At 29.5% G+C, this 17,400-nt stretch overlaps 3 protein-coding genes across 6 annotated transcripts; all 3 read left to right on the forward strand.

The window, feature by feature from the left end:
- The first annotated feature begins 1,574 nt into the window (after window positions 1–1,574).
- LOC117912029 lies at window positions 1,575–2,790 on the forward strand. Of its 2 annotated transcripts, none has more exons than XM_034826454.1 (3): window positions 1,575–1,716; window positions 1,911–2,051; window positions 2,335–2,790. In XM_034826454.1, the coding sequence occupies exons 1-3, from the start codon at window positions 1,614–1,616 to the stop codon at window positions 2,445–2,447; spliced, it is 357 nt and encodes a 118-aa protein (XP_034682345.1). In that variant the 5' UTR covers window positions 1,575–1,613; the 3' UTR covers window positions 2,448–2,790. The 2 variants fall into 2 exon arrangements, with proteins under 2 accessions (XP_034682345.1, XP_034682352.1); XM_034826461.1 differs by having other exon boundaries at window positions 1,914–2,051.
- A 5,606-nt stretch (window positions 2,791–8,396) lies between these two features.
- On the forward strand, window positions 8,397–9,838 carry LOC117912043. Of its 2 annotated transcripts, none has more exons than XM_034826473.1 (3): window positions 8,397–8,582; window positions 8,756–8,889; window positions 9,497–9,838. In XM_034826473.1, the coding sequence occupies exons 1-3, from the start codon at window positions 8,480–8,482 to the stop codon at window positions 9,569–9,571; spliced, it is 312 nt and encodes a 103-aa protein (XP_034682364.1). In that variant the 5' UTR covers window positions 8,397–8,479; the 3' UTR covers window positions 9,572–9,838. The 2 variants fall into 2 exon arrangements, with proteins under 2 accessions (XP_034682364.1, XP_034682373.1); XM_034826482.1 differs by having other exon boundaries at window positions 8,398–8,582; window positions 8,759–8,889.
- A 2,472-nt stretch (window positions 9,839–12,310) lies between these two features.
- LOC117923510 lies at window positions 12,311–13,369 on the forward strand. 2 transcript variants are annotated; one of them, XM_034841837.1, is made up of 3 exons: window positions 12,311–12,454; window positions 12,568–12,714; window positions 12,977–13,369. In XM_034841837.1, the coding sequence occupies exons 1-3, from the start codon at window positions 12,346–12,348 to the stop codon at window positions 13,117–13,119; spliced, it is 399 nt and encodes a 132-aa protein (XP_034697728.1). In that variant the 5' UTR covers window positions 12,311–12,345; the 3' UTR covers window positions 13,120–13,369. The 2 variants fall into 2 exon arrangements, with proteins under 2 accessions (XP_034697728.1, XP_034697737.1); XM_034841846.1 differs by having other exon boundaries at window positions 12,568–12,696.
- The last annotated feature ends 4,031 nt before the right edge of the window (window positions 13,370–17,400 follow it).

A 17,400-nucleotide genomic window follows, 5' to 3' on the forward strand; every position in this document is an offset into this window, starting at 1 on the left:
ACTACCTGGTTGTTTCTCATTCAAATGTTAGGGAGCCAAAGTATGGCTCCAATACTTTGACTTGACCCAAATGATATTACCCTAAAAATGAGGGCTGGGGTGATCTTCTTAAGAGCACAGGTAACTAGGTTAGAAAACTCGAGATGGGCGGTGGCAAGGCTTCCCTATTTCTTTGCATTCTATTAATATTCGCTCTTGGCTCTAGTTTGGTTTTTTGGACTCAAAAAACCACACACTATTTATAGATCGAGTATAAAGGCTGAGTACGTAAGCTTAGCTAATTTGGTGGTTGAAATGACTTGGGTACATTCTTTATTATATGAGGTACAAGTAAATCCACAGAGAACGCCATTAATTTGGTGTGATAATTAATTTGAGTACCATATTGTTAGCTGCAAATCCAATATTACAAGCTAAGATTAAATATATAGGACTAGACTTATACTATGTCAAAGAGAAAGTAATGAAGAAAGAGAATGAAGTCAAAAATGTTCTTTCATCGGATCAACTAATTGATGTTTTCATCAAGACAGTTTCAAACATTCAATTTAATTCAATAAGATTCAAGCTCGGAATAGAAAATTTTCCAACTTTGAGTTTGAGATGGAATGTTAAAACACAAGATTAGTTGATTGAAAATTTCAATTTAATCATAATTAGCTTAGCCAGGTATATAATTTATATTAGTTAAACTTGTTAGAGTGGATTACAAGTTTGTTAGAAATTTTCTGTATACTAGATTATATAGATTTTAGATTAAAATTTAATTAATAAAATTCTAGAATCCTCCCCTAAACTTTCACGAAGGTTACCTAGAAAATTCTCTTCAAAGTTAGAATTTCATCAACCCATTAGACTATCCACTCAAGTCGCTGCAATTCTTTTGTCGTTGTTAATATTTTATATTATAATATTCTTTTGTCGCTGCAATTCTTGCACGTACATTTGGATTTTTCCCCTATATACTTTTTTATTTACTATGATGAATGATGGTTAGCTGTGGTTATTTTGATTTTAGAAATAATTTAAGAAAAATTTTAAAAACAATAATAATATAAAATTTAAATTTTTTATTTGATAAGCTAACCACGACAATTCCTGGAAACACTGTTAAGAAATGTGCTACAATGTGATTATTTAAATGAAGGATGAATCAAAGAAAAATGATTTATTTTCTGGTCATTTAATTGAAGTCATTAAAAGATATTTTTATTAATCATGTGTTTATTTGCCATGGACCAACACTTTTATTGTCTGACCAGCTTTTATAGAGGTTTGCTATCCAGGCACTCTTCTTTTGATTATTCTTTTGTTAATGGAAAGGAAAGTTTAATTGACCTGGAGTCGAGCTTTGTCTTTTTGAATCTGCGCGTGGACTGGACACCACTTTGCATGTGAGAACACACCAAAAGTTTGCAGAAAAAGAGATAAAAAGAAGTGTGATCGCATTCTATGCGGACCTCAGCACCCATCATCGCAACTGCTAGGAACATACAGGCTGTGAAAAGGAAGAATTCTCAGTCTATATATTGACACAAAGAAGTGAACCAATTAGGCAATTAACGTAACTTAAATACAAAGGGCCCGCTCTTGCTCTCTCCACCAACAAGAATATGGAAAAGTTGTATTCTGTGTTTCTTTGCGTCCTCTTGATCTCACTCCTGTTCTTCCCATTAACATCTGCAGGAAGGGTACTACTTGATAAACCTCAAAAGGGTATTTTTTACTTAAACCCCACAATGTACATACATACATACATACATATATATATATAGATCATTATATGTGATTAGGAATCCCTTATGTACATATAAATTACTCAGCAGTGGACCTGCTGGTTTTGAAAGGCTTGAAGCAATTTTGATATGATTATGAATTATGATTCAGTTGTGTTGATTCGAATGTTACAGCAGATGATGAGAGTGGAAAGCATAGCAATGGTGGGAACAAAATTGGAGTAGAGGGCAGTCATTCGAGCCCAGCGCACTCTGCCACAGGCTATTCGTCTCCCTTCCACGCAACCCCCTCCAGTGCCAATAAGCCTCTGACTGGTAATTCATTATCCCTTACCAATTTACAATTATATACCACTTCTTTGTTCCATATATATCCTAACCATGGATCACTTTCTATAGACATTGGGGTTTGGGAGCTCTAATTTCTAGATTATCTTTATATTAGTTGATGTTGCCAACTCAGTTAACTCTATAATCATGTATCCAAAGTTGAAAATAATTTTGTACATTTATCGTCGATTTTTGTTGGAATTTTGATTTCCTTGATTATCAGTGTTGAGATCTCCCAGTAAAATTTCAGTATTACTTCTTTTTACAGCTACGTCAGGTATTCCGAATAGAGTAGCATGTGGTCAAGGTGACCCGAACAGTGTTTGTGGACAACAGTCTAGGCTCAATCGTTCATGCTCCCAATTTAAACGAATCTGCTAAGAAAGCTGATTAAGTTGAAGCAAAGTGAACAATCAAGGAAAAAGAAAATAATAATGAAAGTTATTGATACTTACGGATGTAACTTTGTTTACAATGTGGAAGGCCTTACCAGAAACTGGTTTTGTGCCTCATGGTGTATGCAATTTGTATGTTGAATTGACTTGCAGGACTGTTGTGCTTCATTTTTTCTTCTCTCCTTGTTTGGACAATTCTTGCTATTTGCATTGCCTCGCATGGAGATGATAATAGCACTAGTTGTAATTTGGATGATCTACTTACTGTTGGAGGCTCCTCGGCCATACCCACTTTTAGTACATGTAGTTTTGGATGGTTCTTATTTTTAGCCTTTAATTTGGTGTTGGAATTCTATATTTTAAAATTTTTTATTTTAAAATTTTTTTTCACATTTTAATTAAAAATATTTATGTTCCCTGGTTGGATGGTGGAAAAGCTATTTTGTCGAATTCCCTAATGCCTTGAGAATAGTAGGGCGTTGGAAACTTATTTCAACCCCATGTTTGGAACAAAAGGCTTTAAAATTATCATTATTGAATTGAAGCATGTAGTCCGAAATTATATCTTTTTGAAGTACAAATGATAACATCAAATTTTTGCAAACTTTCTGTCCTCTTATTCTAGCAAACGCATTTGCTTCGATACATTTAGTGAAGTAGTCGATGACAACTAGCAAAATCTAGTGTTATTGGCCTACAATTTCGATTATGTGTTACAACTGTGGGGTTTTTCCTCATGTGGAAGGCATAAATTAAGAGCCCAAAATTTAAGGTCTCTTAAGCCTTTATATAAAAGGGTAAGAAAAAAAATATCTCTTCTTCTTCTTCTTCCAATTTTTTTGCAACCACCGGAAGTAGAAAAAAAAAGAGTAGAAGGAGAAAAGAGAGAGAATGGGAGAACTACCATTTTTTAAGTTAGAGAGAAAAACTCAGTTTTTCTTCACTGTCTAGATTTCATCAAAGGTCCGATTCCACTTCGTCTGTAGGCCGATCAACCTAAAATTTGGAGGAGAGGTTCGTGACTCATTGATCTTCAATCTGAACGGTGGAAATCGGATTTGGAGTTCCTTACGATCGTATTTTAGTCCAAGAATAGAGTCTCTATTTTGGTGAGTTTTCTATCCGAACAGTTTTGATCATGAGCTCCTATCAAGGTTAGTCTGTGGTTCGATTGAGCTGATTTTTGGTGAGTACATTCAGAACTCATTGATCTTCATTCTAAACAGTGGAGATTGGATTTAGAGTTCAGAATAGTTATATTTTAGTTCGAGAACAATGGCTATGTTTGGTGAGATTTCTCCATTGTCTTATGCAAAATTGTTGAAATTGTCAAGATTAATTTGCCTTGAAATATGGTTGATGTATGTCTCTAGTTTTATCTAGAGAGAATTGTGTAACTCATTGATTATATTAGTGGAGTTTTTAAGTAGTCTAAGGGTCCCATGGTTTTTACTTCTGACGTTGGATAAGGTTTTCCACGTTAAAAATTGTTGGTGTTCATATACTTGTTAATTGGGTGAATTCTTGTTGCTCTATTTAATTGATTCCTATTAGGTTCTCACAAGAGGGGATAAAACCTGATTGTGTATTGTTTGTATTTATCCCATCAGCAAAAATGGTGAAGGACTCATTAAAGATTATGTCTCTCTTGTTGGTTGATGGATGGTTGGGGTGAAATGCTACCCTACGACACATTTTCTAGCAAAACTCGTCATCTATTTGCATATAAAGCCAATAATAACCCTACTTAAATACCTTGTAAGCCAATCTTCTCCCTTGTAATGATATTGTTGGAAAGTGTCCCTCATTCCTAAGTAGTATAGTTTTTTTTTTTTGTAAATAATATTGTTAATATACAATATTTTTCAAGTTGATATATTATTATAATATTATATTTTCATATGAAATAAGGAAAGTTAATAGAAATATTTTTATAAATATTTTAGATTAAGAAATAAAAATGAACGACCATATGAAATAGATAGAGACACCCGATGGAGTGAGGGGCTCATGATTCGAGTATAGATACAAAGAGTGGGAAAATATGGGATGTTTTGAAAATCAATAATTATATCTAGTTTTATCTTTTATAATATTCTTTATAATATAATGGAATGATTCTCTTTTATTTGTAAATGTAGGCATGTCTAGACAAAACTACTTAAAATTAATAAACCTTTGTGTGTATATTTTATCTTTATGTTTTTTAACTAACATTATTTACATTAAAACTTTCATTGACCCAGTAAATTGCTATTAAAGCCTAGGTTGAAGATTTATAAATGAACCAAAAAGAATATAGCATATAAGATATAATTTGATCCAGATTGTTGGAAAGTGTCTCAAATTCCTAATTAGTGTAAAAAAATTTTTTTGTAAAGAATATTGTATTGAATAATTTCTAAATTGATATATTATTATAATATTAGATTTCCTAATAAGATAAGAAAAGTTATTAGGAATATGGGTATAAATATTTTATGTCATGGGAGAAAAAGTGATAAGATGAAGATGAGTTTATAAAAGACTATATAAGGTAAATAGAGATATGAGAAAGAATGAGAAACACTTGCTAAAGTGAGGGGTTCATGGTTCAAGGTGAAGAAATAAGAAGCAGAGAAATATGAGATATTTCGAAAACCTAATAGTTGTATCTAATCCTGTCATTTATAATATTCTTCATAAGAGAGTGAAATGATTCTCTTATGGATGTAGGTATGTTTGTCAAACCACATTAAAACCCCATCTACCTTTGTGTGAAGGTTTTACTTTGTGTTCTAAAACAATTTTATAACAACTTTATTTGCATTAAAGTTTCCATTGACACAACGGATACTCACAAATTCATTCACTAAGTTCAATCAACAAGTTATGAGCTTCCTAGAGAGAGATGCATTTCAAATACCTAAAATGAAAGTTGGTATAAATTTTAGATTGAATATCTTGCTATCACAAATCTTAATTTTTGTGGTTTTTTAAATTTTTGTTATTATTTTTTTTATTAATAAATGGGTGCCTGCAAATCTTACTTATCTATGTCGATAATTTATTACTCTATTCCAACGACCTTCACATAGCTAGGTTGATCAAGAAAATCCACATACAATTGTACATGTTGAAATTAAGTTAAATTAAGAAAGGTGGTTGGGCTAGGGCATCAACATTTGAACTTTCAGTCCTAGGGCATTGAGAAACTGTAATGTTCTAGAATTTAGACGTCAACTCTTTCACTTTCCATTGGTACCGAATCATCCTGTGATGTTTCACTCCATACTGGCCTTAATGCGTACTGTACCTTATAGAGGAGCTATATATGAATTTGCAAGTTGGCTACTTTTACCCATCTAGCCATCTCAATCCAGGCAATTAGAGCTTCTTATCCAGCTTCACTGTTAGAGGTTGGGAATGTTTTTAGGTAAAATAAGGACATTACGTGATTCTTAAAGTACGTACTAACTGACCAAAAAAAATTAAAAAATAAAAATAAAAATAGATGACAAAGAAAAATTGTCTTTTTTTGTGACCTATCAAAATGAGTTTTCTTTTGTTTCCCACTCTTGTTTATTTGCAGTGGTAAACACGGATATGGCCTGCCTTTATAAATATGTTATATTACTTAATACACCCTTATTTTGAATATTGTTGTGTTCTTGTCTTAGAAATGGAAGACCTTAGTCAAACTTTGTCTTTTTGAATCTCTAGGTGTGGACACTTTACCCTGTGAGAACACAACAAAATTTCCAGGGAAAATAATAATAATAATTAAAAAAATAAAAAGAGATAAAGAAAGTTTGATGGCAATTTACGAGGAACCTAACACTCAGCTGCTTCGCAAGTGCCAAGGAGGCCTGAGAATTGTGTATATATACACTCCAAAGAAGTGAAATAATTAATGCATTTATACCTTACATGCAAGAGCTCTCTTTAAAATCTTCTCTCTCTGGTAATAAATTAATAATGATAGAAAAGGCTTCTTCTGTGTTTCTTCTTTGCGTCCTCCTGATTTCAGTCCTTTTCGTCCCATTAACAACTGCATTATTTAATAATGATAATTAATGATATGTATCAAGTCCCAAAATCTCCTTTCAAAATCAGTTCTTTCATCCTTCCTAAATTAATTAAATCACCCTTTTTTTAACTCTCTACAAGCAATTTTGTGAGTATAAAGAAAAGAACAAATTAAAATAAAAAACCAATTGATTTTGGTTCACTTAAACATATCATTTTTATTTGTATAAAAGATGAAATATTACAAGAGAGCATTAATTTATTAAATGTTTAAAAAACTATAAAAGTTATTTTGAACTAATATTTTAAAATTATTTTGTGTCTATCTTTTGGCTCGCTTTTATTTATTCTTGATTTTTTAAATGAGAAACCATGGATTGTGCTCCAACTTAACTTGGTTTTATATTTAGAAAATCAAAACTATTCCTAATTGCTCCATTTGGTACCCCACATCCTAAAGCATTATCTCCATGTATTCCTAAGTCGCTCAAAATTTAATTTTGCTTGAGTTTGCACATAGTGGTTGATCACATTTTCTCAAAGTCATTGAGGTGTTCACGAAGAAACATAAACCCTATGTAAAACTCATGGGAGAGGTATCATCAAGGTTTGGATAAATATGTGTTCTTAATATTTTATAATTAGTGAATATACTTTTCAATTGATTGACCTATAGTTTTTATAGCCTCTATTGGTGATTTTCCGCATGCATCACATGTTCGGTGTGAGATTAATTGTTTCTTATATTTTCATTGAATATATTTAATCACAAAACAAATAAAGACTAAAAAATTGATTTTGGTCTATAAAAGGACTATGTTTTCACCCCTCCTCTAGGTGGTTTCATGAAGTAAGACCTAAACTTTCAAATGTTACTTGCAAAAACATTGTCAACAAAAATGTTTCTATCTCATAATATAATTATTTAAAATGTATTGAAGCAATCGAATAAGAAGTATAAGATGTTACATCCAGAACATGACTGCAAAATATAGATGTTTGACCAAAATAATTATCTTAGGAGAAGGTAGTATTCGCTTCAAATCAATCTTTGAGCTTATTTTCATATTAATTAGTAGATTTAATCTATAACCAACTAATCCCATGATTTTACAACTACTAGGGTTTAGTATAAGTGGTTTTCACGTGCATATATACAACTATTAGGATTTTATTCATACTCCTCACTCTAACATTCTATTTCTTTTGTTATTGCAATTCTCGCATACTTGGATTTCTTTTCGTATATACTTTTTTATTTCTTGTGATGAATGATAGTTAGAGTGGTTATTTTGATTTTAGAAATAACTTAAATAAAATTTTAAAACAAATAATATAAATTTTAAATTTTTTCTTTGATAAATAAAACTCATCCATTGTTACGGGATACTTAGTCACATTTTCTGTCACAAGTGTTAATTTGGAATAAAAATGACACCAATCATAAGCTAACCACAACAATTCCTAGAAACGTACACTATTAAGAAATGTGCTACAATGTGATTATTTTTAAATGAAGGATGAATTAAAGAAAATGATTTTTTTTTCCTGATTATATGACTAAAGTCGCTAAGAAAGATTTTTTAAATCATGTTTATTTGCCATGGACGAACATTTTATTATTTGACCAAGCTTTATAAAAGTTGTTCATCCAGGCAACCTTCTTTTGATTATTCTTTTGATGTAAAGGAGAGTTTGATTGACCTTGGGTCAAGCTTTGCCTTTTTGAAAGCTTGGTTGATTGATTTTATCAACCCTGTCTGCGTGTGGACTGGACACCATTTTGCATGTGAGAACACACCGAAAGTTTGCAGAAAAAGAGATAAAGAAGTTTGTTTGCATTCTCTGAGGGCCACAGCACCCATCATCGCAACTGCTAGGAAAGTTTATATATGCTGTGACAAGGAAGACTGAGAATTCTATATATTGATACAAAGAAGTGAACCAATTAGGCAATTAAGGTAACTTAAATACAAAGAGCCCTCTCTTGCTCTCTCCACCAACAATAATATGGCAAAGGTATATTCTGTGTTTCTTTGCGTCCTCTTGATCTCAGTCCTGTTCTTCCCATTAACATCAGCTGGAAGAGTACTACTTGATAAACCTCAAAAGGGTATGTTTTACTTTTACTTAAACCCCAATATATATCATTATTTGTAATTAGGAATCTCTTGTATACATATATATTACTCAGCCAGTGGTGGACCTGCTGGTTTTGAAAGGGCTTGAAGCAATTTTGATATGATTATGAATTATGATTCAGTTGTGTTGATTCGAGTGTTACAGCAGATGATGTGAGTGGAAAGCATAGCAATGGTGGGAACAAAATTGGAGTAGAGGGCAGTTATTCGAGCCCAGACCACTCTGCCAGAGGCCATGCGTCTCCCTTCCACGCAACCCCGTCGATTTTGTTAATCCTAGTAATTCATTATCCCTTACCAATTTCCAGTTTTCCGCGCAAGTCTTTCTTATGATTGTCAATTATATATGAATTAATTGGTTAAAATGTTGAAATAACCCTCATATGCTTGAATAATAACATATTTTTAACACAAATACTCTTTGCTATTTCAAATATTTACATATAGCTTTAAATAAAAGGTTATTTTTTCAAGAAAAAAGTGAGGACAATTTTATCCAAATGAGATAAAAAAAAATGAAAGATTAAATTTTTAAATCTAGGTTTTTAATGACCCTATACCACTAGGAGGTATACTATCTTTTCCCTTTTGAATATTTGTTATCATAAATTAGGAGGGTTCTCAGTTTCTGTATATGCCCAATTTCGTATACCTCAACACCCTCAAGATACAAGCGTGTATCCCTTGGGATTTTATGGGAGTTTTAAAATTTTTGGATTATTTCACAAATTGATGTTACCAATTCAGTTTTATCCTTCGTTATATATCTTAAGTTAAAATATCAATTTTTATATTTATCATTCATTTTTGAAAAACAAATTAACTTCCTAGATTATGAGTGTTGACAACCGCTCGCTCGGTTTAATTTCGTTACTTTTTCTAACAGCTGTCACAGGTCCAAAAGGCACGGCGTATAATGACAATTTGCGGTGCGAAGGTCTCAATTGCGAGAGACCCGTAAAATGCGACCCAACCAAATTTCGCGGATGCCGATAAATCTTCAGTACACCCTGAAAGAAGATTTATACTTATGCTTGTAACTTTGTTTAGAAATTGGAAGGCATTATCAGAAACTGGTATTATGCCTCGTGGTATATTTGGCTTGATGGTCTGGTTTGTGTTTTTGTTTTTCTTTTCTCTATTTTTTTGGACAATTGTTGCTATTTTTGCATTGCTTGTTATGGATATGGTAATAACAACTGTGATTTGATTTGGATAATCTACATACCATTTAAGGCTCCACAAAAGTTACTTTTAGGATAACATGGAGTCCACATAGTTTTTCCTTCCCAATGCAGAAGAGCATTTAGATATCCCTTATCCGTCTCATAAGATAATTAGTTTGTGCCAAAAGCTTTTTCATTTATGGTCCGAAAAAATATATAAATTGTTCTTAAAGGTCTGCTCCTCTCCAATTGGTAATGAGAATTGAAGATATCTTTTCTTCTTTCGTTAATAACATGTGTCAAGTCCCAAAATCTACTTTTCAAATCAATTCTTTCCTCTTTCCTAAATTAATTAAATTACTTATTTTTTAAATCTAAAAAATATAAAAATTATTTTGAACTATTTTTTTATAAGTAAACTTAAAAATGCCTTTTTTTTTCCTAAAATTTATTTATTTATTATTCATCAATGATTTAGTAAAGCTTCTTCTCAATAAAAAAAAAATGATAGATAGAATAGTAAATTTAAATGATTAACTAATTATTCTTTAAAAAATAATTGATATAAAATTGAAATTTTTAGCTTACTTTTTAAAATAAAATTCAAACTTGAAAGAACCATAATTATCTTAGAATTTCTTCACTTTATTATGAAAATAGGATTTGTTTTTATCTTGAAATTCAATTTTTTATTCCTCAAATTGAAATGCATAATTAAGATTATTATTAAAATTCTAGCTATGTCAATCTAAAGTATTTATCATAGAGGTGGGAGACCGGAAGGGAACGGAGTGATGGGCCCTTTTTATAATTTTAAATTTAAAAGACAAATGATAATTGTATGTAATAATATAACAAGTATATTAAAAAAAATAATTACATTTACAATAAAAAGGGTACGGATATACAATAGGTCTCAGAGACTTCAACAGTTGTAATATGACTTTTGGTCAAATTTGTGAAAAAAAATTAAATACTAGATTTTTCCTAAAAGAGATGTGATTTTTTCAACAAGAATTGAAAGTGTGTTTGCAATGGGCATAGGATTATGGATAATTTATGGTCAATAATCTTATTCCTAGCACTTTTTGATATGTGTTAATATTAAGAAATTGAGAAGTCTACTAAGAAGTATAAAATGTTACATAGGTCATAAACATGAAAAGTATAAGTATTAACCGATATAAGCCCCTTTGTAGCTTAATATGTATATATATAGAGAGAGAAAGTCTTGTGTGTGTCTCTGGGATCTTTTTGGTTTATTATCAATTTTTTAAATAAGACCATGAACCGATCTAACTTGATTTTATATTTAAAAACCTGAAATTGTTAAAAATAAATTAAACATTTAATCAGCCCGGGCCGATTTAGTTCCGACTTTATCAATTCAATTGGCTTTTTGCACACCCATGATCTAAAGTGTGACGAGCAAGGATGAAAGTTTTGGTAAATTTCCCAAAAAAATTGGATGGCTTGGAAAGGGAAAATGTGAGTGAAACCTGACAGAGGAAAATCAAAGAAAATTGATTGGAAAAAAAAAAAACCTTCAAAATGTTCAATTAATCAAGAAAAAAAATTGCTAATATGGGGCGCTCTATTTTTTTTATTTTTTTATCATAATTATCACTTTAATTATTTTTAAAAAAAATCAAAGTTATTGGCAAACAACTAAAATATTAAAATAATAAAAATAAAGATTTAATATTTTATAAAATATTAGTTTTCAATGATTTAATTTGTAATTAAAAATGTTTTAAAGAAATTGTTTTCATTAAATGAATATAATTGAATTAACAGGAATTTAAGATAATTTGAATAGAAAGTTAGGTAAATATAAATTGATTAACATGAATTTGCATAATATGTTTTTAAATAATGCAATTCAATAATTAAATTTTCATCCACATACTTTTAAATTTTATATTTCTTATCAAAGCATATTATTTTATTATACTACATCACAAATTTCACCGTACATATATTTTTTTCTTAAAATGAATAATTTTAATATATGTATTACTGTTTATTTTATTTTATTTTTAAAGTTTTTCTTAATATTTATATAAGTTATAATCAATTTTCACATCATTATTTTTGTTTTTGGATTTTCTTTTAATATTTCTGTAAAATAAAGCAACTGATATTTTCATATTTTCCAACATTTTGATGGGCAGTGATGAGAGATTTTTATATATAATTAGTTTATACATACAAATCTGGAAACCCTGCTTTTGATTATTCTAGGCTGGAAAGCCAAGTTTGATTGACCTTTGGTCAAGCTTTGTCTGTTTGAATATTCTTCAAACAGGTTTGGCTTGCTTTACTGCTTTTATCAACCGTGTCGGCGTGTGAGAACACACCATAAGTCTGCAGAAAAAGACATAAAGAAGTGTCATTACATTTTATGCGGGGCCACACAGCACTCAGCATCGCAACTGCCAAGAAAACTCATGTGCAGTAAAAAGGAAGGCTGAGGAATTTTATAAATATACACGCAGAGATAAGCGCACCAATGACTCTTAACTTAATGCGAAGAGCTCTCTCTGCTCGCTTATCCCTCTCATCAATAATGATGATTGAAAAGGTTTATTCTGTGTTTCTTTGCTTCTTCTTGATCTCAGTCCTTTTCTTCCCATTAGCAGCAGCTGGAAGAGTACTACTAGGTACCCCTCAAAAGGGTATGTTTTACTCATACTCTCAATATCATTATTTGTGATTAGAAGTTTCTTTCATATACTGGTTTTGAATATATGATTATGATTCATTTGTGTCGATTCATGTGTTATGGCAGGGGATGAGGGTGGAGACCATAGCAATGGGAGGAGTAAAATTCACGTAAAGCCCAGTCACTCGGGGCAAGCCGGCTCCGCCCTTGGCCACTCATCTCCCTCCCACGCAACCCCCTCCGGGGTACATACTGGTGCGCATGCAGTTACTGGTCAGTCATTATTATCCCTTGAAACGATCTTAAAATCCAATGTCTTCGATGGCAGACCAACCCAATATTTGTTAATATCAACTAGGAGTCTACTCAGTTTTTGATAACCAGGACTCCTCGGTATATTGGACTTTGGTAGTTTTGATAGTTCTAGGATGTTCTATAGATGACTCTATCTGCAAATATTTTATAAGAATCGACTTTTATATTTATTGCTATTTTAACTTAAATATCTCTGTTTCATCTGTTATACATAAAACAGCCACAGCCAACACGGCCAACAGGGCTGCACAGGTCGCACCATGTGGTAGCAGTGCTGGGCAACCGTTCGGAGCTAATTGTGTAAAACAGCGTCAGCCGGAACGTTCATGCGGCGAAACTAATCGCGACTGCATAAGAAGCTGACGAAGTGGAAGCATAGTGGACAATTTACAAAAGAGAAAATAATAATTATTTTGTAGTATATGAGGTGATGAATGACCATCACATTGAATTTGATTAAATAAAGTAGTGAATTAAAGATGAATTACAGCCTTCCATTTACTCATCTCAAACAGGAGGATTAAATGAATTAAGGCATTTGTAAAGCATATGATATGCTTATAATACAAATCCAAGTGAAAAAGAAAAAAAAGCTACAGTTATTTCTTCGATAGTCTCTCGATTGTCCTTTATACATTATATTTCATTTTATTTTATTTCTTGTACACATTTGTTTCTAGTTTTATAACACATCATTGGTACTGAGCTGCTCCAAAGGTAATTTTTAGAACCTTAATTCAAGGTTGTTAATATAAAATAAATTTTTCATATTTCTATAAATATTCTTTTTGATGATTTAAATTATATTATATACAATCAGAGATTATAAGGAAATTATTTTACTTTGCCAAAGGCAAAAGTTATGCATAGATTCCATTTAATATCATCATGCTAAGATACTATATACAAATTATTGTATAGTAAGATGTTATGTTTGATTTTTGAAAAGTACTAAGAAAATATAAATAATTGCTAAGAAAAATAGTTTTTTTTTATGTTTAGCTCCATCATAAAAATATTTTTTAAAAAATTAAATATAATTAAAATTAATAGAAATTTATATATTTTTAACTTATTTAATTTTTATAAAATGGAGGAAAATAAGTAGAATGAATTTAAAAAATATATATAAAATGACTTTAAACCTATATTTTATTTTTCTTCGTTTTTTTCTTTTCTTCTATTTTTTTTCTTTGTATTTTCTTTTAAATTTTTTGGGAACCAAACAATAGCCTATATGCCCAAATCGACACTACTAAGTGGTCTAAGAAAGCACAAGATAATATTTCTTTTCTTTTGTGATTAGGAGAGACATGATCAAAAATAATAATTATAAAGAATACAAGAGTAAAAGTTATAATTGGCTTTAAAAAAAAAACCTTTTTTTTTTTTTTACAAAATTTAATTCAAATAGCAATTAAGTCGAGCTTTTCAAAAAATATTTTTAGTTTCTAAAAAAAGTCAATTAATAATTTTTAAGGTAATAAGAATAAAAATATTAAGAAAAATTGATTATCTAATAAAAAAAAGTACAAAGAATGATCATAGAAATAAAATTATACTAGTTTCTCAAATATATTTGAAATAGTTTAAGCAATGTTCTAATATTTATAAATTAAATAATAATCCATGTATCGTTTATAAATTTGTTGTTATGTTTTAAATTTGAATTTGAAGCATTTTTTAAAGAGCATAAATGCTTTCTCATTGTTTTTCTTTTTATATTATAAGATTGAAAAATAAATTAATTAATATATGTATTTTATTTTCTTTATTTTTTATTTTAGAAAATGGAAATTGAAATTAAAAACTAAAAATATTTAATAATTTAAACTTATTTTGAAAGTTTATAGATCTTAATTATGGAAAACTTAGAAGGTAAATATGTGTTCAATTATTTAACTTTTTTCTTTGAAAAACCACTCATAAAATCTCACAAAGATTTCATGGATGTAACTACAAAATTAGAGACCATAAAACTATAATTCACTAAATATAAAGAAGAAATACATAGATTTACATGATAGTTACTATTCTCTAAGACTTATACCCCAGAATTTACACTTAATTTTACATTTACGACATATTATCACCATGTTCTTTAGTGGACTTCTCAATGCTTTAAAAACATGGGAATCTTTCTCATGAAGTTAGAACCCTTTGAGCATTTAGGATTCGCCGTAAAGAATAATGACTTAAAATTTAACTTATTAGATTTAAAATCAATTTAAAAATCATATTTTATCAAAAACCATTCACAAACTTAATAAGAATTTTAAAAATATTTCATATTTTAAATTCAAAGAGATTTTGAAATATTTTTCTTTTAAAATTCTTAATTTAAATTCTTTTCTAAATTCCTTAAAGATTCGAAAAAATTATTCTTTTTATATTTTCAATTTTAAAATTTTCCCAAATTAATTTTATTATTTAGAAAGATTTTTCTTTTTAAATTCTCAATTTAAAATTCATTTCCAAATTATTTTTTATCATTTGAAAATATATTTCTTTTTCAATTCTCAATTTAAAATTCTTTCCAAATTAATTTTATTTCTAATTTCCATAAGCGTGCCTTTAGTATCATTATTAGCAAATAACTTAACCATTCTTACCTATTTAATTTCAAGTTGACTTTGCAACAACCTTAAATCTCAAAAGAGTGTAAATACACAAAGTTATGAACCAAGATTGAAGGACCAAAATTATCAACTTAATCTAAATAACACTAACATATCGAAATAAAAAATAAATAAATGAACATCATTGGGAAATAAGCTCATGATAAGACACCATTATTTAAGAAAGACATGATATGTTGAGAAAAATGTTTTTGTGAGCATTTAAAATAAGGATAATTGTGTTTTGAACATGGTTTTAAAAACCGGACCGGCCGGTCCGACCGATGAACTATCCGGTTCGGTCCGTTCAATGAACCGTTTTGTTATCAAACCGGCATTGAACCGTTCAAACCGACGGTTCAACCGTCGAACCGGACGACCCGTCCGGTTTTTTGCAAACCGGTCATAACTTAAAAACAGGTTTTTGCTTATTATGAAAAAGACCATTCCAGGCCCAAAGCTTACAAACTCAACCTATTAAACCATCTCTGGTCCCAGCCACTAGGCCTAGTCCAATGATATGATAAAACATTATTATTTGGGCCATGTCTACAAGCCTAATTTGCAGCATTTTTTATTTTAAAATAACACTTGCATTTGGGCCATGCTTCCAGGCCCAGCTTGCTGGCTTGTTTGGCTTAATGGCAAGTTGGAAGGTATTTATAGAGCACATGGAGCACATAAAATTCTTGTGCTTCCGATGTGGGATTGGGAATGAGACTATTAGAGGAAAACATTGCCTCTAGAGGGTTGGACGCATGGAACTTTGATTTTATTTCAAAATTTTATCATATAAAATCTTAAAAAAAATGTAAATATTTAAATTCCTGTTTATTTTTATAATAATTATAAAAAAAATAATATAAATTAGTTAATAGAATAATTTAAAAACAATAAAATACAAAGACAAAAAAATAAAATTAAATATTTTAAATTTTTTCATCTTAAATATATCTTCTTTTTTAAATATTACATATTTCTATTTAATAAAATTTAAAATATTAAACTTTATCATTTAATTTAATATACCAAATATAAAAATCAAACATTATTAAAATTTGTAATTTTATATATTTTTAATTTTTATAATTATTTTTAATTTTAATAATATATAAATTATATATTTATAACGTCACCGGTTCGATAACGGTTCGACCGTCGGTCCGACCAGTGAACCGTGAACCGGTAACTTTTCCGGTTCGATCACCGGTCCGGTTCTGAAAACATTGGTTTTGGACCCAACTGGGCCCAAAAATTAAGATTTGACACATAAAAGTTGCATAATTAATGGAAAGAATATAAAATGTAAAAAGATCAATATACCCTTCAAAACCATTTTGAGTATTTTCTATCACCATATTGGACAAACTTTTTTATCTTAATTTTTTTTTAATAATTATTATGAAATTTTATTATTTTTAGAAAACTAATTTTAAAATATATATATATATTCTAAAAATATATCATTTAAAAAAAATAATTTTGACATATTTTTAGTTATTTTTTACATACATAATTTTATATATATATATTTTCTAAGATGTTTGATTTTTAAATAATAATAATAATAATTTATTTTTATTTTTTTTGGAAATTTGTGTATTTTTTTCCAAATCACTAAATTAAATTAAATTTTATTGAGGTTTATAAAATGAATAAATTTTGAATTAATATTTTTCTATTTTTTTTTCATAGTCAATAAAAGTCATTTTTTGAAAGATAAAAAATCAACATCCTTCTTCTTAATTTTCACACTCCCTCTACGTCTTGGACTTAAATAGTTAACTTATATGGACCAAAACTTAATTTTTGGGTTCAACTATGTCCAAAACATAATTTAAATTGGAAACGATAAATAAAGAACATCATTCAAATAAGAACTTTTGTTAGTCATTTCTATTTGCTCCACTTTTTTATGGATTAAGATTTTAATTATCACATGACCATTTTTGAAACATTATTTTTTGAATGGAAAGGAAACTTGATAGAGACCCAATTGACTTGGCCGGGTCAATTGCAAGCTTTT

This window comes from Vitis riparia, chromosome 1 (assembly GCF_004353265.1).
Source record: "Vitis riparia cultivar Riparia Gloire de Montpellier isolate 1030 chromosome 1, EGFV_Vit.rip_1.0, whole genome shotgun sequence".
Classification (NCBI taxonomy): Eukaryota; Viridiplantae; Streptophyta; class Magnoliopsida; order Vitales; family Vitaceae; genus Vitis; species Vitis riparia.

Bases quoted from the DNA above. Each gene is read 5' to 3' on its own strand.
- LOC117912029 (XM_034826454.1), top strand. From the start codon at position 1,614: ATGGAAAAGTTGTATTCTGTGTTTCTTTGCGTCCTCTTGATCTCACTC. The intron at 1,717-1,910 runs GTATTTTTTACT...CGAATGTTACAG, and splicing joins ACTTGATAAACCTCAAAAGG to CAGATGATGAGAGTGGAAAG. The intron at 2,052-2,334 runs GTAATTCATTAT...TTCTTTTTACAG, and splicing joins TGCCAATAAGCCTCTGACTG to CTACGTCAGGTATTCCGAAT.
- LOC117912043 (XM_034826473.1), top strand. From the start codon at position 8,480: ATGGCAAAGGTATATTCTGTGTTTCTTTGCGTCCTCTTGATCTCAGTC. The intron at 8,583-8,755 runs GTATGTTTTACT...CGAGTGTTACAG, and splicing joins ACTTGATAAACCTCAAAAGG to CAGATGATGTGAGTGGAAAG. The intron at 8,890-9,496 runs GTAATTCATTAT...TTTTTCTAACAG, and splicing joins CGTCGATTTTGTTAATCCTA to CTGTCACAGGTCCAAAAGGC.
- LOC117923510 (XM_034841837.1), top strand. From the start codon at position 12,346: ATGATGATTGAAAAGGTTTATTCTGTGTTTCTTTGCTTCTTCTTGATC. The intron at 12,455-12,567 runs GTATGTTTTACT...GTGTTATGGCAG, and splicing joins ACTAGGTACCCCTCAAAAGG to GGGATGAGGGTGGAGACCAT. The intron at 12,715-12,976 runs GTCAGTCATTAT...TACATAAAACAG, and splicing joins TGGTGCGCATGCAGTTACTG to CCACAGCCAACACGGCCAAC.